This window comes from Lissotriton vulgaris, chromosome 8 (genome assembly GCF_964263255.1).
Source record: "Lissotriton vulgaris chromosome 8, aLisVul1.2, whole genome shotgun sequence".
NCBI lineage: Eukaryota > Metazoa > Chordata > Amphibia > Caudata > Salamandridae > Lissotriton > Lissotriton vulgaris.
The window spans coordinates 1,579,848,620-1,579,869,490 of NC_141696.1; the positions used below are offsets into that span (position 1 = coordinate 1,579,848,620).

A 20,871-nucleotide genomic window follows, 5' to 3' on the forward strand; every position below is an offset into this window, starting at 1 on the left:
CGAGCCCAACACTAGATGGCAGGATAATGTTAAGCATATATATCAACAGTAAAAAAGTATGAGTTGTCGAAAAACCGACAGATCACAGCTCTAGAACTGCAATCGAAGGTATAAAACGAAAATAATCAACACTGGTGTGCAGGAGTGGCACTTGTATTTGGCTTGCTCTGTCATTTTCAAAGTAATACGGAGTCAGGGCAGAATTGCAGCATCTCATCTAGCGGCTCGCAGAAGTACTGCTACAAACTTTTCGGTCTCTAGTCTGCCACCTGGAGGATATCCTAAGGTGAGGACTGTTTGTGTGTTAGAAGTATCATACTAATCCCTTCTGTGGACATTAAAACATGTAATAAGCCAGCAAGGAAATTCAAACTTAGGAACTCAAATTATAAGAAATACAAGTAGATTTGCTTACAATTCATTTTTCTTATAAGAATAGTTAACAGAAAAATGACATAACTCCACAAAACTGGATACTTTTTGCACCATGTAAAATTGATATACACCAAGCTGGCATAATTAGGTTTTTACAAAGCCCATCACATAGCAAACATCAGCGTCAGTGGACCTTGAGCCGCTGCCACTGTTCTATGATCACAATGGATCCATCTCAGGACAGTAGTTCAGAACGAAGAGTATTTCATGCTCTTCTAATTCTAATGCAGGGAGTAGGAAGGTCAAGGTATGGGAGAAAAATGCCAGCACTACAGGGAGAGCAGCAGCCTAGGGTAGAGGGAATAGCGGCTGCTAAGCTGACACGGGGAAAGAGGGCCCCATGAAGAAAACCGGCTTGGCAGCGATGTCCGACAAAATAGATTTCTGGTTTCTTAAATTAAAACACTATCTAGTCCTGACATAGCAGGACAGTCCGTGGCCACAAAAGCTACAGTCCAGGGAGCAACATATCAGCTTTTGACTCAATGGTGGTACCACTTTCATCGTTTGTACATTGATTATGAAAACACCGGCTACCACCACAATTCATAGAGATCCTTTCTCAGGCAGCAGTGTCCACTATTACTCTTGCAAAACAGGTTTTGACCAGTCTGTAAAAAAATAACCCTCATGAACAGGTCGAGGCATCTTCACTCTAGAAGTAATCTGAGGCCTTGGCTCGCTTTTGGGTAGGTGTGGACACAGCAGCGATGGACTTAGGGGTTAGTGGCTTCGAATGCTTCTGGGTGGGTGAGGAGAAGGCAGAATTTTTCTTCCGATTGGGTGTCGAGAATGTTGACCCTTTCTTCTGGATGGGTGAGAAGGCAACTCCCTGCTTCTGGATAGGTGTGGAGAAAGATGGAGTTTTCTTCTTAGTGGGTGTAGAGAAAGTTGTGGGTCTCTTCTGAGTGGGTGTGGAGAAAGCTGTTCCTTGCTTCTGCGTGGGTGTGCATAAGAATGAGGTATGCTTTTTTACTTTCTTCTTACTCGAACTCCCCGGTGTACTGCTGAGAGGTGGTGTCTTTAACACCCCATGCAGAGGCTTCTGCTCTGGATTGAAGGCGATTCGTGGAGCAACGCCTGGGCTCACAAGAATACTCTTGTCTGTTTTCTTGAATTCTGTGAGGAAACAAATGAAAGCATTTAGATCACAGGGTAGTAGCCCTCAAATACTAATCATTAAAAGGGACGTCAGACCACAATAACCATCTAACTCCTAGAGAATGGCAACCCCTCCTTGTGCAGTATAACAGACATGTTAACCCTTTTGCTATCACAATGTTTGCACAGTCCGGTGACCAGAGGAATCAAATTTTGCATTTGTTTGTTAAAACATATGTGCCTCTTTAGTCTTGTGCAAGTATGTATTGGGGTAACCCCTGAATCAATATCTCATTGCTGCCTGGGAGAACACACTGAACATGAAGTTTGTTGGATTTTCAACAAATGTTCCCATCAGGCCCCCTCAAGTAGAAACAGATCCCTGGGAAGGCTCGACCCACATCTATTTTCCTTTTGGTATCAGACATGTGTGGTGTTAGACGGACCGGGAGGGTCGGCCGAGGACAAGGGGAGAGGTCTCCGGGGAGAGCCGTCTCCAGCGATCGTACAGACGAGTAACTTCCCCCCCACAGATGTACACCACACAAAGATAAGGTTTAACGTTCTTTATAAGCAATCTTTAAGTACGGTAGAATGGTACAAGGAGGTCTGGACTCACGGGTCCCCTCGGTTCCAGTCTCTTGGATGGGAAGGGGGTAGCGGGACAGTCTTGTTACCAATCTGGTAGATGCGAGGATACGATGGATAGCTCACAATCCTCGAGCTCGGCGTTCTAGATGGACGGGCCGCGGCAGCGCCGGCAGGTCCCGGTGAAGGTGGTAGTTACAACGGTCCGCGGCAGCGCCAGCAGGTCCCGACGAGGATGAAGGATGCAGCGGCAGCGCCAGCAGGCAAGACGATAGTTCGCAAGGCAGGGCTACGGCAGCGCCAGTAGTCCGTCAAGGATGAGTTCTTCGCGGTGTCTCTCGACTCCAGGATACAACTGCCTTCCTGCTCTGGAGCTGCCCCAGTTATAGGTCTGGCGCCCTTTGATGTCCGGACCCTCGCACTTGGAGGTCGGGAGGTCCGGGATGAGGAAGTCCAGACACCCAGCAGGGGGGTGGAGCCAGCGCCCGGGGGAGCTGGGGGCGATCGGCACCTGGCGGGGGAGAGCCATCGACACTTCTTCTCCCATTGACCTGCCAAGTGGTCCGTTCACCTCCTGGGTGGATGGTGGTGCCGGGATGTCGGGGCCTGGCCAGGCCCAGGGTTAGGGTCGATCTGAGGCCACGCGGCCTCGTGGTGCAGTGTCCAAGATGGCGGCTGGGCCGGCGAGGGAGCCGGTAGTGGTTCGGCCCCATGATACAGAGATGTCCGGGGGCAGGAGTCCCGTATGTGACGGGGTGCGGGTGGCTTCTGTGGGTAACGCCTGGAGGGCCGGGGCTCGGGCCCTGTCATGCGGGGAGGGAGCAAGCCCTTCGTGTGGCCTGTCCAACATGCGTCCCCCCCAGCTGAAGGCGGGGAGAGTCACCCATCCTCTTGGGGACTCTCCTCGTCGAGGCGGAAAAAGCGTGACAGGCCATCTGCGTTGGCGTGGTCTTGGCCAGGTCGATGTTCCACAGTGAAGTCCATACCCTGCAGGGAGATGGACCAACGCAATAGTTTGGGGTTTTCCCCCCGCATCTGCATTAGCCACTGCAGGGCCCGATCTGTCTGCACCCGGAAGTGGGTACCGAAGAGATAGGGCCGGAGCTTTTTGAGGGCCCACACCACTGCGAAGGCCTCCCTCTCGATGGTACTCCAGCGCTGTTCTCGGGCCAGGAGACGTCTGCTGATGAAGGCCACTGGTTGGTCAAGTCCTTCGGGGTTCAACTGGGAGAGGACCGCCCCAATGCCATGGTCAGAGGCATCCGTTTGTACGATGAATTCCCGACTGTAGTCGGGGGCCTGGAGCACAGGGGCAGTGCACATGGCGGCCTTCAGCTTCTCGAAGGCCGCTTGACAGTCTGGGGTCCAGTTGACCTTCTTCGGGTGGTTTTTGGATGTGAGTTCCGTGAGGGGCCCCACAATGCTGCCATAGTCCCTCACGAACCGCCGGTAGTAGCCGGTGAGCCCCAAGAAGGCTCGGACCTCGGTCTGCGTGACGGGAGGCTGCCAGGACTGGATGGCAGCGATCTTGAGTTGAAGAGGGGCCACCAGACCGCTTCCCACCTGGTGTCCGAGATAGGTCACGGACCCCTGACCAATTTGGCACTTGCTGGCCTTGATTGTGAGGCCGGCCCGTTGGAGGGCCTGCAGGACCTCTCGAAGGTGGTGGAGGTGGTCGGACCAGTGGCGGCTGTACACAGCTATATCGTCCAGGTAGGCGGCGCTGAACTCCTCGAGTCCCGCCAAGACCTGGTTCACCAGTCGCTGAAAAGTAGCTGGAGCATTCTTCATGCCGAATGACATGACTTTGAAGTGATAGTGGCCATCGGGGGTGGAAAAGGCGGATCGTTCTTGAGCCCGGGGTGTGAGACCGATCTGCCAGTAGCCCGCTGTCAGGTCGAAGATGCTGAGGTAGCGGGCAGCCCCCATGCGGTCGATCAGTTCATCTGCTCGGGGGATGGGTTGAGCGTCGGTTCTGGTGACAGCGTTCAAGCCCCGATAGTCGACGCAGAATCGGAGCTCAGGGGTGGTGCCGGGGGCAGCAGCTTTGGGGACCAGCACGACCGGGCTGGCCCAGGGGCTGTCTGAAGGCTCGATGACCCCGAGCGTGAGCATCTTTGACACCTCCTCTTGGATGCAGGCCCGTACCCGATCTGGTACGCGGTACGCTCGATGTCTGATAGGGGGACTGTCCCCAGTGTCCACGTCGTGCAAGCACCAGGGGGTGACCCCTGGGGTGAGGGAAAACAGGGTCGCAAACTGCAGCAGGAGGTCCCGGCAGCCTTGGCGCTGTTCCGGGGTGAGGGCATCTGAGAGTCGGACCCCGTCCACGGAACCATCTTTCTCACGGGTCTTTAGGAGATCAGGGAGAGGCTCGGAGTCTTCTTCCGCTCCGCTGTCTGTAGCCATCAGGAGGCTGAGCTCCGAGCGCACGAAGTGGGGTTTGAGTCTATTGGCGTGGAGGACCCGGAGGGGGTTCCGTGAAGATTCCATATCGATGAGATAGGTGACGGGGCTCTTGCGTTCGACCACTTTGAAGGGCCCCGTCCACTTGTCCTGCAAGGCACATGGTTCGGTGGGGGACATCACCCACACTTGCTGGCCAGGTTCGAATTCGATGGAGGAGGCATTTTGATCGTACCATTTCTTCATGTCCTCCTGACTGGCCTCAAGGTTCGCTTTCGCCATTTCTCTGAATCGCCTGGTCTGATTGCGGAGGGTCAGGAGGTACTTGAAGACATCTGGAGGGGTCTTTAGGGGGGCCATCTCCCAACCTTCTTTGACTAGGCTGAGGGGCCCTCGCACAGGGTGTCCGTACAGGAGTTTGAACGGGCTGAAGCCGAGGGACGTCTGGGGGACCTCTCGATATGCAAAGAGGAGGCACGGCAGTAGCACATCCCACTGGCGACGGAGGGGCTCTTCCAACCCCCCAATCATCCCTTTGAGCGTGCGGTTGAACCGCTCGACTAGTCTGTTTCCTTGAGGGTGATAGGGGGTCGTGAATCGGTAGGTGACCCCGCACTGTTGCCAGAGGGACTTCATATATTTTGAAATAAAGTTTGTGCCTCTGTCGCTGACGACTTCTCGGGGAAAGCCCACCCGGGAGAAGATCCCCATTAAGGCCTGGCCGACCACCGGGGCTTTTACAGTTCGCAGGGTAACAGCCTCGGGGTAGCGGGTGGCGTGGTCCACTAGTACCAGGATGAACCGATGTCCTTGTGCTGTACGGGGGTCCAGGGGCCCCACAATGTCTATTCCCACCCTCTCGAACGGGGTGGTGACAACTGGGAAGGGTTGCAGAGGGGCTTTAAGTTTGCGGCCGCTCTTCCCACTGGCCTGGCACGTGGTTGAGGACGTTGTTTCTCATCTTGGGCCAGAAAAAGTGGGTCACCAGGCGACTGTAGGTTTTGTCCTGACCCAGGTGTCCAGCCAGGGGGACATCGTGGGCCAAATTTAACAAGAAGTCTCTAAAGCGGAGATGCACCACCAGCACTCGACTGGCCCCTAACTCCGCGATTCTCTGTTCACTGTACAACAGGTCGTTGTCCCAATAGATCCAATGGGCTCCGGTGGTGTCCCCTGCGCTCTGGGCGAGGGCTTGCTGGCGGAGTCCCTCGAGGGAGGGACAGGTCTTCTGCTCTTGACGGAACTGTTCCTGGGTGGGCCCCCCTTCTTGACGCCATTGAGCCAGGCCGGGAAGGTCCTGGGGCTGAGTGAGCCCTTCGGGAGTTTGCTCTGGGGGGACGGTATGGTCGGTGTCTTCTACTGGAGCGATCGGGGGAGGAGGTGCTGGCCATTCGGGTTCTTCTGGTCGGGGGATGGTACGGGCGGCCATGGACCGGGTGGTTACGCACGCCCAGTCCGGGAGGCCCAACATCCCCAGGTGTTCTCTTCTCTCTACGGCGGCCCACGGGGAACTCTCAAGATCATTCCCCAGGAGACAGTCCACGGGGGCATCATCTCAGACCGTCACCTTCAACATGCCGGAGACTCTTCCCCATTCGAAGGGGACGCAGGCCATCCGACATAGACTCTCCGAATTGTCGGCTGAACAGACGGGGCAGAGAATGTTCGGCAAGATCTGTTCTGGGGTCACCAGGTGACAGCGGACGGCCATCACACTGGCCCGTGTCACGTAGGGCTTCGGCCCTGCGCCCATTAATGTTCACCCACTGACTATATTTTCTGGTGTTGGCGGGTAGGGGAGCCCGCGGGACCATGTCTCTTCCTCCTAGGCACGCTAGAACCATGGCGGCCGGTTCCCACTCTTGTTGTTCTTGCTCGCATTCTTCCTGTTCTTCGGAGATTTGTTCTCCCCCCAGGGCGGCGGCAGCTACCTGGCGGGGTCTCGGAGTCTGGTTCTGTGGACAGTTCGGGTCATTGGCGTAGTGGCCGACTCGCTGGCATCGGTGACACGTGACATTGGCTCGGTACCCCGGGCGCACCGGGGGGTTGCCCCGGTTGGCCGGGGTGCTGGCAGCGGGAGCGGCCGGGACGGCGTCTCTTCCTCGCCCCTGGCCTCCTCCTCCGCCTCGGGGACGGTGCTGACCTTGGTTGTTCCGGTTCTGTTCGTGCGGCCCACTCCGGCCTACTCGAGTGCTCTCCCACCGGTCAGCCTCGGCGGCGAGCTGCCGTGGGTCAGTCAATTTACTGTCGAGGAGGTGCTGCCTGAGCTCGACGAAGCAGTTGTTAGAGAGGTGCTCCCACACCATGAGATTAAAAAGTTGCTCGTAGGTCGTTACATGGCTTCCCTTGATCCAACCCTCGAAGGCTCGGCTGAAATAGTTTACATATTCCACCCAAGTTGTACCCGGGATCCGGGTGCAGTCTCGGAACCTCTGGCGGTACATTTCGGGTGTGAGCCCATATCGGGTGAGGAGGACAGCCTTCATGTGGTCATAGGAGGTCATCAGATGGTCTGGGAGCTGTAACAGGGCATCGCGGCCTTCATTGACGAACCTCCCCCATAGACCGGCTCCCCAGTCACTTCGATCGATCCGGTGGGAGGTCATGGCGATCTTGTAGGCCTTGAACCATTGTTGTATGTCGTCATCTCGGAAATACTCTCGAACGACATCCTTGGGGATGTGTACTTTCTTTTCTGTCGCTCCTGGGGTGCGGGTTGCTCGGGCATCCCCAGTTCTTTGTTCTGCTTCCGTAGGTCTATTTCTGCTAGTTTGCGCTCGTGTTCGTACGCTAATCTCTTTTCTTCGAGCTCTCTCTGCCTCCGTTTTTCTTCCCGTTCTTCTCGGAGCCGCAGATGTTCTAGGTTCAGTTTTTGTTCAGCTAATTTGAGTTCACCGTCCATTTTGAGCCGGGCCATTTCTAACTCATGTAGTCTGCTTTTTTCTCTCTCTTGGATCTCTTCCTGCGAGAGACCCGTTCTTCGTTCCTCGGGAGCCGTGGTGTTCCTCTCTGATGCTGCAACGTTTTGGTCCGGGGGTCTGACGGCCCCGGTTTCTGCCCACGACTCAATGGCGTGCTTGAAATCGTCTTTAGTACTCAGTCCGGTGGTAGCAATGCCTAGTTCAATGCAGAATTGTTTCAATTCACGATGGCTGTACTCTTCCAATTTCTCCATCTGGAATTTCTCGGTGGATCCGCTCTCTTTGGTTGTCATTGTGGTTTCGTCGTGGGGTGAGCTACTCTCTGTACGATTACGCGTTGATTCGGATCCCACCGCTGCCACCAATGTTAGACGAACCGGGAGGGTCGGCCGAGGACAAGGGGAGAGGTCTCCGGGGAGAGCCGTCTCCAGCGATCGTACAGACGAGTAACTTCCCCCCCACAGATGTACACCACACAAAGATAAGGTTTAACGTTCTTTATAAGCAATCTTTAAGTACGGTAGAATGGTACAAGGAGGTCTGGACTCACGGGTCCCCTCGGTTCTAGTCTCTTGGATGGGAAGGGGGTAGCGGGACAGTCTTGTTACCAATCTGGTAGATGCGAGGATATGATGGATAGCTCACAATCCTCGAGCTCGGCGTTCTAGATGGACGGGCCGCGGCAGCGCCGGCAGGTCCCGGTGAAGGTGGTAGTTACAACGGTCCGCGGCAGCGCCAGCAGGTCCCGACGAGGATGAAGGATGCAGAAGGTTGCGGCAGCGCCAGCAGGCAAGACGATAGTTCGCAAGGCAGGGCTACGGCAGCGCCAGTAGTCCGTCAAGGATGAGTTCTTCGCGGTGTCTCTCGACTCCAGGATACAACTGCCTTCCTGCTCTGGAGCTGCCCCAGTTATAGGTCTGGCGCCCTTTGATGTCCGGACCCTTGCACTTGGAGGTCGGGAGGTCCGGGATGAGGAAGTCCAGACACCCAGCAGGGGGGTGGAGCCAGCGCCCGGGGGAGCTGGGGGCGATCGGCACCTGGCGGGGGAGAGCCATCGACACTTCTTCTCCCATTGACCTGCCAAGTGGTCCGTTCACCTCCTGGGTGGATGGTGGTGCCGGGATGTCGGGGCCTGGCCAGGCCCAGGGTTAGGGTCGATCTGAGGCCACGCGGCCTCGTGGTACAGTGTCCAAGATGGCGGCCGGGCCGGCGAGGGAGCCGGTAGTGGTTCGGCCCCATGATACAGAGATGTCCGGGGGCAGGAGTCCCGTATGAGACGGGGTGCGGGTGGCTTCTGTGGGTAACGCCTGGAGGGCCGGGGCTCAGGCCCTGTCATGCGGGGAGGGAGCAAGCCCTTCGTGTGGCCTGTCCAACATGTGGGTTCTCATTGGGTTTGGAGTGGCCACAGGCGATAAACTGAGTGCAGTGCTTTTGGGAAATCTAGAAAGAAACTGAAAGGGAAATGCTGATTTGGGTCCTCATCCTCACATTACAAAGTGTAATGGTCTGCCTCTTGACATCCATAGCCCCACAAAGCGGTTCAGACCTCCCCACGGCAGATATGAAGCTTTCCATCTGCTTTTTCTTGTATGCGGTTTGCTCGTTATTAATTATTTGCATATAGTGCAGCCATACTAAAACAGTGCTGCATTTTTAGTAAAAACAAAACAGAGTGGCAGTGAATAACACTCTAATGGGCATCAGTAACGCCTTTAGTCACCCATGTCCTGGCTAGGTGTCAAAGTGTTAGGGAAGAGATTCAAATCAACCCTCATTGTCCCTCCCACCATTTCTCCTAAAGTCTCACACAGTGGATATAATTACACTTTAGGGAGACCCAGGAGTCGAGAGAATTCCGGCATTCGTGTATGACTATTTTAAGTGTTTAAAAACATTCTAATGGACATTTAATTCAAATAGTCAATGAACACTGAATGCAATGGATAAACAGAGAAAAATAAATTACCTCCATCCCCCAGAATACAAATTCTCCCCCCCCCCACCCTCCCCTCATTGCCACCCCCATCACTGCAAATTGCTATTAAGTTCTCAGTAGTCTGTTACTCTTCAAACAATATCTGTTTCCGGTTGGACTATCTGAGAATAGAGCGATTAGGAATTCTTAGGACATGAAAGCTCTTTATAATCTTTTCATCAGAAATCAAGTTTCGAGGCGGCCCCATTGTTCGTGAAGCCTTTTCCTTCGCCTTTGGACCTTTTAGAAAGTATTTCCTTCCCCATGAGCCACCACTACCTCTCAGTCCACTTGAGTTCTGTAGGAAGCAGAAGCTGGCTCCAAAAGGAGGGAATTGTTTCTTTGGGGCCAACAGAAGGTATGAGGCATCCCTTCTCTCCCCACGATGGTTAGATATCACCTGCTGGGTGTCCTAATACTATACAACAAAAAAGGAGGGGAAAAGTAGGGATCGATTATGATCCAGAGGGCTGAGATTACCACTCAAGGGATGAGTGGAAGGTCCCGGCGGTGAGGGGTAGACACTAACCGAACTGACACAGGCTGATGAACCTAAGTTACAATGGCTTCTCCCCTGATGTTAGACCCGCTGGGCACTGTTGACACCTATTAACTGACTATTAGGCAAGAGCAGGTGTTAAACAGGTAGTACAATCTGTGTGCTTTTTGTAAACTGACACTTATGTAGGTCAAGTTTGTGTAGACAGTAGTTCTGCTTTATTTTAGGTCCTGAAGAATCGCATATCAATGAACTTTAAGCGAGAAACATGTTGACCACACTTCTTACACCTTAGTACTGTCTCGTACGTGGAAACTTAAGTTCCAGCGAGTACAGACTAGTCTTTATTTTAATTGTGGCAAAGGACCACCAGAATAAATTTGTCTTCCAGTACCTCGTGCTTCATTTTACCCTCACTTACACCGTCTACTCTGTTCTGGCCCCGCACCCGCACTTTACCTATAGGCAGTTGGATAAAAAGATCTCTGCCAAAGAGCCCCTCTTTGAGGTGTTGCCCGTTGGGAATTGCACCGCCTACCCAACGAGGAGCATTGCCTATGATGAAGCATGACACTCCAACGAGCACTGCCCCCTGCACCTAATTGACCCTCTTGACCCCCCCAGGAACAGCCCAGTCTTCCTTTGTCGGCCTCATTGTATTGTCCTAAAACTATAATTTCTGGACATCTGGCCAAGTCCTCCCCAGTGACGTTTTGTATCATCGTCAACAGCAAATTAAAATGATTGAATCTTTAGACAGGACCATAGCTTATGTGCTAATGACCCATCTTCCCCACAAGCCTACTAATAACATGAGCTCCTTTTTCACCTCATCCGGGCTAGCCGTACTGCAGTATATTGCCATACACAAAGTATTATAAGAGTTTCTTTCTCTCCCTCCATGTGTGGGGCACGGACTAAGATCTCATCCCACGGGTCTGCTTCTAGAGTGTAGTGTAGCAGCCCGTTTTTCCAGGCATAAGTAAAAGGAAATATTTCGCCCTTGAGCCAGATATTAATTATAATGTATATTTTGGAGGCAGCATGTCGGAAGGTATTTTCCAAAAGAAGTCAGTACGCTGGTTGTCCCTTGTTTGGTCTGATCTCAGGATCAGGAACCCAATTTCACAACAGCAAATAGCGAAATCACTTTTTCGGGGCTCGCATATTCTAATCTCAAGTGCTCAAATGGCTTGACGGTGCCCTCTACATACACGTCACTTCGTTTCTCGCGTTCGCCTTCTAGCTAACTGGCATAGGTAACTTTTCCAGGTGGGGAGTGAAGTCTGTGTTCCTGCTCGGAGGAGTGAAAGGCGAGGGGAAAGTCATAAGACCCTTTCGCATTGCCATAGGAAAAAGCCATCGCACCAATAATATATCCCACTGACCCTTGTATATGCTTATAATTGTTTTTAATATCCCACACTGTTTCAAGAATAAAGAAATACCGGGAACAGCCTGAGGATTTTTCATCTGTAAGACCCCCTGGCTTTTTCTCTCAAGCGCTCCCCGTGATATGGGTGAGCCCACCCAGTCTTTTAGGGGTCTGGGTGACCCAATGATGAAGCATGACACCACTAGCGTGTGTGAGGGCAATAAAAACAAAAGGGAATTTTTTCCTTCCCCATTACCTAGTGGAGAATATCTGGGGTGCTTCACGCATTGATTTCCCAGGGTACCACATGCTATCTTATCATACAGTGGGATACCGATTGTGATTCAGTGTTAAGACAGGGAGGATGTACTCCCACTAGAGAGTTCCTCTCCGCCCTTCAGACACAAGGGGAGGTTGTCTCCTCGCAGTGTCTTAGCATTGTAAGGATTCTTCTACCCACTAGTACAAGGTGGTCCTGTTCCTGTAAGAGAAGAAAAGGAAAAAGACTAAGTTGGAGAATCCCTGGTGATCCTAGTGATTATTTCTTAGCACCCTCGCACATCCAAATGGAATGCCATGCTTTATCATAGGGTGCCACTCCTCTTCGGTTCGTGCTGCAATGCCCTACGGCGCCCCACGAGAGTGCTGTTTGTCGGAGAGCTTTTTAGATGTTGCCATAATGATGCATGTACGTGCGAGGATCTGAAATGTGTACGGTGGGGCGGGTGCAAAATGAGGTATAAGATTAATTAAAACGGTCTAAGGGATACCAAACTTTTAATGTGATGGTTCCCTTGCCAGAGTTCAAAACAATGAGAAGGGCTCAATGGACCAAGATAGCCTTAACGTGTATGTGTGGTCAGGTCGACATGTGCGCCTATCGGTCCAACTAGATCCTTGGCATTTCTTCAGGATCTAGAAGATCCCTACCCCACACCTAGGATGTGACGTTTAGTGCCTGGTACTACCCTATAGGAACGTACTTTGTTGTAGGACTGTCCAACCTTTTGGATCAATCTAAGGCCTCTAAGGTCAAAAGCAGGAGGTAGCGCACTGCTGCTAAATGACTGGACCTGCGCAGAGAGCGCCAGAGACCTACCCCACCCCTGCTCACCTTGAACGGAGGTTCTTTGTACCCTCACTCAAATGAGCCGTTCCCATGCTACCTGACCCCAGGCTTGTCACATAACTTAGTTCTAAAGCAGTTGACAGTTGAGAGATGTACTCCGTGTTTTGAAGGATTACTGCCCCGTGCCTCATTTGTCGAGATCAAAACTTCTATGCACAGTGGTAACAGAGCACTCTTGAGACCCCAATGTCAGGCAAACAATCTAATGTGGAGTCCAACACTAGATCGCAGCAGCGGGCAGAGCATGTGATCTTCTGCAGCACACACTCCAATCGCACTGCTTGGAGAATAATGGCTTCTAAAAGTGGTGTTCCAAGAGCCATCGCAGCTTACCTGTGTGTGTGAGCGAAGAAAGTCTACTGTAGCTGATTAACCAATATCTAACCACTTTGTTTCCAGGCTGTGAATGAATAGTTTTATCAGTACCATCAGCCACCCCACCCCCAAAAAAACTCCCTTTGTAGAACACACCTGCTGTCATGTTGTTGCTCAGTCCAAAGGTGACCTTTTTGTTTCCGCTGTCAGTCAGCCGGCTTAGCTGCAGGAAAAAAGACACACAAAATAGGGACTTTGTAGAGAATGCCATGGGAAGCGCAGACAGGCTCGTAGGAGCACAGAACGGTTAGTGTGTGTTGCATATACATAACCAAAAAAGCTGTGCACGCGTGGCTGTCATTGTGCAGAACTACAGATGGGTACATGGGCACAGCTGAAAGAACGCTATACATGCACAAAGGGATGCAACAGGGAGGTCCAGGAGCTCTGCACGCGTGGGCATAGAACAGGAAACAACTTTAAACCCTTAGGACATGTGACTAGTAACAATACAAATGAAGGCACATGTTGAGCTCTGTATGTGGTGATGGGTTGCGCAGAACTGTAAACACAGGTTATCCATAGGCAGAGTTAATGCTAGACAACTGCCTGATGAGGGCATGAACGCAGTACATTGGGTGACTTCTAAGAGCAGCAAAGCGAGAACAGGGTTGAGCGGCAAGAGGGACATTTAGGAGCCTCAGCTAGGAGTTGGGCAGCACCATGGTGTGGATGATGAGGACCTGCAGTGGCCTCTTGGTGCTATGCAGTGTGTGCCGAGAGAAAGGTGCTCGTCGGCGGCATTGGTGTCGATGATGAGCATCTACCGTGGCCTCTTGGTGATATGCAGTGTGGGTTGAGAGAAAGGTGCTCGTCGGCGGCATTGGAGTGGATGATGAGGACCTGAGGTGGCCTCTTGGTGATATGCAGTGTGTGTCGAGAGAATGGTGCTAGTCTGCGGCATTGGTGTGGATGATGAGGACATGCAGTGGCCTCTTGGTGATATGCAGTGTGTGTCAAGAGAATGGTGCTAGTCTGCGGCATTGGTGTGGATGATGAGGATCTGAAGTGCCGAGAGAAAGGTGCTCGTCGGCAGCATTGGTGTGGATGATGAGGACCTGAGGTGGCCTCTTGGTGATATGCAGTGTGTGTCGAGAGAATGGTGCTAGTCTGCGGCATTGGTGTGGATGATGAGGACATGCAGTGGCCTCTTGGTGATATGCAGTGTGTGTTGAGAGAATGGTGCTAGTCTGCGGCATTGGTGTGGATGATGAGGACATGCAGTGGCCTCTTGGTGATATGCAGTGTGTGTCGAGAGAATGGTGCTAGTCTGCGGCATTGGTGTGGATGATGAGGATCTGAAGTGCCGAGAGAAAGGTGCTCGTCGGCGGCATTGGTGTGGATGATGAGGACCTGCAGTGGCCTCTTGGTGATATGCAGTGTGTGTTGAGAGAAAGGTGCTAGTCTGCGGCATTGGTGTGGATGATGAGGACATGCAGTGGCCTCTTGGTGATATGCAGTGTGTGTTGAGAGAAAGGTGCTAGTCTGCGGCATTGGTGTGGATGATGAGGACATGCAGTGGCCTCTTGGTGATATGCAGTGTGTGTTGAGAGAAAGGTGCTAGTCTGCGGCATTGGTGTGGATGATGAGGACCTGAAGTGGCCTCTTGGTGATATGCAGTGTGTGTTGAGAGAAAGGTGCTAGTCTGCGGCATTGGTGTGGATGATGAGGACATGCAGTGGCCTCTTGGTGATATGCAGTGTGTGTTGAGAGAATGGTGCTAGTCTGCGGCATTGGTGTGGATGATGAGGACCTGAGGTGGCCTCTTGGTGATATGCAGTGTGTGTTGAGAGAAAGGTGCTCGTCGGCGGCATTGGTGTGGATGATGAGGACCTGAGGTGGCCTCTTGGTGATATGCAGTGTGTGTTGAGAGAAAGGTGCTCGTCGGCGGCATTGGTGTCGATGATGATGACCTGCAGTGGCCTCTTGGTGATATGCAGTGTGTGTTGAGAGAATGGTGCTAGTCGGCGGCATTGGTGTCGATGATGAGGACCTGAAGTGGCCTCTTGGTGATATGCAGTGTGTGTTGAGAGAAAGGTGCTCGTCGGCGGCATTGGAGTGGATGATGAGGACCTGAAGTGGCCTCTTGGTGATATGCAGTGTGGGTTGAGAGAAAGGTGCTCGTCGGCGGCATTGGAGTGGATGATGAGGACCTGAAGTGGCCTCTTGGTGATATGCAGTGTGTGTCGAGAGAAAGGTGCTCGTCGGCGGCATTGGAGTGGATGATGAGGACCTGAAGTGGCCTCTTGGTGATATGCAGTGTGTGTTGAGAGAAAGGTGCTCGTCGGCGGCATTGGTATGGATGATGAGGACCTGAGGTGGCCTCTTGGTGATATGCAGTGTGTGTTGAGAGAAAGGTGCTAGTCTGCGGCATTGGTGTGGATGATGATGACCTGCAGTGGCCTCTTGGTGATATGCAGTGTGTGTTGAGAGAATGGTGCTAGTCTGAGGCATTGGTGTCGATGATGAGGACCTGAAGTGGCCTCTTGGTGATATGCAGTGTGGGTTGAAAGAAAGGTGCTCGTCGGCGGCATTGGAGTGGATGATGAGGACCTGAAGTGGCCTCTTGGTGATATGCAGTGTGTGTCGAGAGAAAGGTGCTCGTCGGCGGCATTGGAGTGGATGATGAGGACCTGAAGTGGCCTCTTGGTGATATGCAGTGTGTGTTGAGAGAAAGGTGCTAGTCTGCGGCATTGGTGTGGATGATGATGACCTGCAGTGGCCTCTTGGTGATATGCAGTGTGTGTTGAGAGAATGGTGCTCGTCGGCGGCATTGGTATGGATGATGAGGACATGCAGTGGCCTCTTGGTGATATGCAGTGTGGGTTGAGAGAATGGTGCTCGTCGGCGGCATTGGTATGGATGATGAGGACCTGAGGTGGCCTCTTGGTGATATGCAGTGTGTGTCGAGAGAAAGGTGCTCGTCGGCGGCATTGGTGTGGATGATGAGGACCTGCAGTGGCCTCTTGGTGATATGCAGTGTGTGTTGAGAGAATGGTGCTAGTCTGCGGCATTGGTGTGGATGATGAGGACCTGCAGTGGCCTCTTGGTGATATGCAGTGTGTGTTGAGAGAAAGGTGCTAGTCTTCGGCATTGTTGTGGATGATGAGGACCCGAGGTGGCCTCTTGGTGATATGCAGTGTGTGTTGAGAGAATGGTGCTAGTCTGCGGCATTGTTGTGGATGATGAGGACCTGCAGTGGCCTCTTGGTGATATGCAGTGTGTGTTGAGAGAAAGGTGCTCGTCGGCGGCATTGGAGTGGATGATGAGGACCTGCAGTGGCCTCTTGGTGATATGCAGTGTGTGTTGAGAGAATGGTGCTCGTCGGCGGCATTAGTGTGGATGATGAGGACCTGCAGTGGCCTCTTGGTGATATGCAGTGTGTGTTGAGAGAATGGTGCTCGTCGGCGGCATTAGTGTGGATGATGAGGACCTGCAGTGGCCTCTTGGTGATATGCAGTGTGTGTTGAGAGAATGGTGCTAGTCTGCGGCATTGGTGTGGATGATGAGGACATGCAGTGGCCTCTTGGTGATATGCAGTGTGTGTCAAGAGAATGGTGCTAGTCTGCGGCATTGGTGTGGATGATGAGGATCTGAAGTGCCGAGAGAAAGGTGCTCGTCGGCAGCATTGGTGTGGATGATGAGGACCTGAGGTGGCCTCTTGGTGATATGCAGTGTGTGTCGAGAGAATGGTGCTAGTCTGCGGCATTGGTGTGGATGATGAGGACATGCAGTGGCCTCTTGGTGATATGCAGTGTGTGTTGAGAGAATGGTGCTAGTCTGCGGCATTGGTGTGGATGATGAGGACATGCAGTGGCCTCTTGGTGATATGCAGTGTGTGTCGAGAGAATGGTGCTAGTCTGCGGCATTGGTGTGGATGATGAGGATCTGAAGTGCCGAGAGAAAGGTGCTCGTCGGCGGCATTGGTGTGGATGATGAGGACCTGCAGTGGCCTCTTGGTGATATGCAGTGTGTGTTGAGAGAAAGGTGCTAGTCTGCGGCATTGGTGTGGATGATGAGGACATGCAGTGGCCTCTTGGTGATATGCAGTGTGTGTTGAGAGAAAGGTGCTAGTCTGCGGCATTGGTGTGGATGATGAGGACATGCAGTGGCCTCTTGGTGATATGCAGTGTGTGTTGAGAGAAAGGTGCTAGTCTGCGGCATTGGTGTGGATGATGAGGACCTGAAGTGGCCTCTTGGTGATATGCAGTGTGTGTTGAGAGAAAGGTGCTAGTCTGCGGCATTGGTGTGGATGATGAGGACATGCAGTGGCCTCTTGGTGATATGCAGTGTGTGTTGAGAGAATGGTGCTAGTCTGCGGCATTGGTGTGGATGATGAGGACCTGAGGTGGCCTCTTGGTGATATGCAGTGTGTGTTGAGAGAAAGGTGCTCGTCGGCGGCATTGGTGTGGATGATGAGGACCTGAGGTGGCCTCTTGGTGATATGCAGTGTGTGTTGAGAGAAAGGTGCTCGTCGGCGGCATTGGTGTCGATGATGATGACCTGCAGTGGCCTCTTGGTGATATGCAGTGTGTGTTGAGAGAATGGTGCTAGTCGGCGGCATTGGTGTCGATGATGAGGACCTGAAGTGGCCTCTTGGTGATATGCAGTGTGTGTTGAGAGAAAGGTGCTCGTCGGCGGCATTGGAGTGGATGATGAGGACCTGAAGTGGCCTCTTGGTGATATGCAGTGTGGGTTGAGAGAAAGGTGCTCGTCGGCGGCATTGGAGTGGATGATGAGGACCTGAAGTGGCCTCTTGGTGATATGCAGTGTGTGTCGAGAGAAAGGTGCTCGTCGGCGGCATTGGAGTGGATGATGAGGACCTGAAGTGGCCTCTTGGTGATATGCAGTGTGTGTTGAGAGAAAGGTGCTCGTCGGCGGCATTGGTATGGATGATGAGGACCTGAGGTGGCCTCTTGGTGATATGCAGTGTGTGTTGAGAGAAAGGTGCTAGTCTGCGGCATTGGTGTGGATGATGATGACCTGCAGTGGCCTCTTGGTGATATGCAGTGTGTGTTGAGAGAATGGTGCTAGTCTGAGGCATTGGTGTCGATGATGAGGACCTGAAGTGGCCTCTTGGTGATATGCAGTGTGGGTTGAAAGAAAGGTGCTCGTCGGCGGCATTGGAGTGGATGATGAGGACCTGAAGTGGCCTCTTGGTGATATGCAGTGTGTGTCGAGAGAAAGGTGCTCGTCGGCGGCATTGGAGTGGATGATGAGGACCTGAAGTGGCCTCTTGGTGATATGCAGTGTGTGTTGAGAGAAAGGTGCTAGTCTGCGGCATTGGTGTGGATGATGATGACCTGCAGTGGCCTCTTGGTGATATGCAGTGTGTGTTGAGAGAATGGTGCTCGTCGGCGGCATTGGTATGGATGATGAGGACATGCAGTGGCCTCTTGGTGATATGCAGTGTGGGTTGAGAGAATGGTGCTCGTCGGCGGCATTGGTATGGATGATGAGGACCTGAGGTGGCCTCTTGGTGATATGCAGTGTGTGTCGAGAGAAAGGTGCTCGTCGGCGGCATTGGTGTGGATGATGAGGACCTGCAGTGGCCTCTTGGTGATATGCAGTGTGTGTTGAGAGAATGGTGCTAGTCTGCGGCATTGGTGTGGATGATGAGGACCTGCAGTGGCCTCTTGGTGATATGCAGTGTGTGTTGAGAGAAAGGTGCTAGTCTTCGGCATTGTTGTGGATGATGAGGACCCGAGGTGGCCTCTTGGTGATATGCAGTGTGTGTTGAGAGAATGGTGCTAGTCTGCGGCATTGTTGTGGATGATGAGGACCTGCAGTGGCCTCTTGGTGATATGCAGTGTGTGTTGAGAGAAAGGTGCTCGTCGGCGGCATTGGAGTGGATGATGAGGACCTGCAGTGGCCTCTTGGTGATATGCAGTGTGTGTTGAGAGAATGGTGCTCGTCGGCGGCATTAGTGTGGATGATGAGGACCTGCAGTGGCCTCTTGGTGATATGCAGTGTGTGTTGAGAGAATGGTGCTCGTCGGCGGCATTAGTGTGGATGATGAGGACCTGCAGTGGCCTCTTGGTGATATGCAGTGTGTGTTGAGAGAATGGTGCTAGTCTGCGGCATTGGTGTGGATGATGAGGACATGCAGTGGCCTCTTGGTGATATGCAGTGTGTGTCAAGAGAATGGTGCTAGTCTGCGGCATTGGTGTGGATGATGAGGATCTGAAGTGCCGAGAGAAAGGTGCTCGTCGGCAGCATTGGTGTGGATGATGAGGACCTGAGGTGGCCTCTTGGTGATATGCAGTGTGTGTCGAGAGAATGGTGCTAGTCTGCGGCATTGGTGTGGATGATGAGGACATGCAGTGGCCTCTTGGTGATATGCAGTGTGTGTTGAGAGAATGGTGCTAGTCTGCGGCATTGGTGTGGATGATGAGGACATGCAGTGGCCTCTTGGTGATATGCAGTGTGTGTTGAGAGAAAGGTGCTCGTCGGCGGCATTGGAGTGGATGATGAGGACCTGCAGTGGCCTCTTGGTGATATGCAGTGTGTGTTGAGAGAATGGTGCTCGTCGGCGGCATTGGTATGGATGATGAGGACCTGCAGTGGCCTCTTGGTGATATGCAGTGTGTGTTGAGAGAATGGTGCTAGTCGGCGGCATTGGTGTGGATGATGAGGACCTGCAGTGGCCTCTTGGTGATATGCAGTGTGTGTTGAGAGAAAGGTGCTAGCCTGCGGCATTGGTGTGGTAGTTTTCGCTGCTCAGGGTTGGGCAAGCTGTAGCAATGGAAACAAAATTAACTTTACCTGTTTCTGGCCAGCGACCCCAGACAGACTGCCCTCATTCTTCCTGACGAAGGCTGGCTTTGGAGGCGTGACCTTCTCAAACTTCACAAAGTCGGTTTCAACTTTTGGGGTCTTCTTAACTGGCTTTGTCACGAGTGGCACAAAAGTATCATCATCCAGCACCTGCAACGAAACAATCTCTGCTGAGTACCTCGCCACAGCAGACAACAATGTTCCATCAAAACTGCATCGACCATCATCGCTGCAAACCAAGATGTGCCATCATAAATGGACTGCCTGAGCTCTCGCCATAACAAAGAAGTGCACCATCATATGGTGAAGAGTGCGCAGGGGCCCTTGATGGGGCAAACACACATATACTATTGTATCATAAGAAAGGCTTCCAGACTAACCCAATCAGGCGCTGGCATATTGGAGCAGAATGCCTAGGATTAATTTACATCTTCAACATTTAGTGACAAACTTACAAAACCCCCTGGAAAGGACTGAGCGAAGCTCTAGTACTGGATAATTGAGCGGTCTCCACTTCGACCTGAATTGTAACAAAGGGCCTCATTTCGATGTCTGTTGGATAGCATTCCGACCAACTCGGTTTAGGGGAGTCTGAACGACAAATAACGATGTTTCCGAACACCGTTCGGTCAGACTCCCATTGACTGCAATGGGAGCCTGTGTTCGGACTACACAGTCTCCCATTGAAAAAAGGGGCGGAGGAAAAACCGTGCACCCTCTCATGGTACCTGCCACAGGGTGCATGGTAGTCAAGAGGGGCCCCATTTGGAAGGATCTCAGTGACGGGGGGCCCATTACGGGCCCCCAAAGTCAGATCCCGAAAGCAAATCTGTGTCGGAACAACAGATTCGCAAAGGTTGTCCGAATCCAACATCGTAATATGTCAGTCGAAAACAGGGTCCGTAGACCTGCATGAGCCTTCTCAGAATGACTGTTACTTTGAATGCCATTCGGAACAGTCAGAAAGTCCGAACAGTTTCCGACTATCGTAATTGATCAGTCAGAAGCCTTTCTGATTCGGTCGGAAAGATGGGTTCCGAATCCAATTCGGACAAACAGAATGTCATTTGGAGGCTTTCCGACCGACATCTTAACCAGCCCCTAAGATGGTGGAAAGCAAGGTCAGTGCTGCATATTCCATAAAAGCCCAGAGGGGGAAGGTCATACCCGATACTACTCCCCCCTCCACCAATTCTCCTGGAAGCACTATTATAATTTGCAACAAAAAACAGAACCATGTGTTTGAATGAAATGAATGCTCCAGGAAAAGCCTGCTGGCTGTCAGACTGA

At 52.5% G+C, this 20,871-nt stretch overlaps 1 protein-coding gene across 1 annotated transcript in view; it reads right to left on the reverse strand.

Moving 5' to 3' along the window:
- Nucleotides 1-402: 402 nt before the first annotated feature.
- The window catches only part of RRP1B (ribosomal RNA processing 1B), a 125,385-nt gene continuing 104,916 nt past the window's right edge, over nucleotides 403-20,871 (reverse strand). The window contains exons 14-16 of the mRNA XM_086935884.1: nucleotides 19,570-19,731; nucleotides 12,901-12,967; nucleotides 403-1,554 (exon numbers count right to left, since the gene is read on the reverse strand). Coding sequence (XP_086792010.1) covers nucleotides 1,091-1,554; nucleotides 12,901-12,967; nucleotides 19,570-19,731 — 693 coding nt within the window. The 3' untranslated portion in view covers nucleotides 403-1,090. The remainder of the gene's footprint in view (nucleotides 1,555-12,900; nucleotides 12,968-19,569; nucleotides 19,732-20,871) is intronic.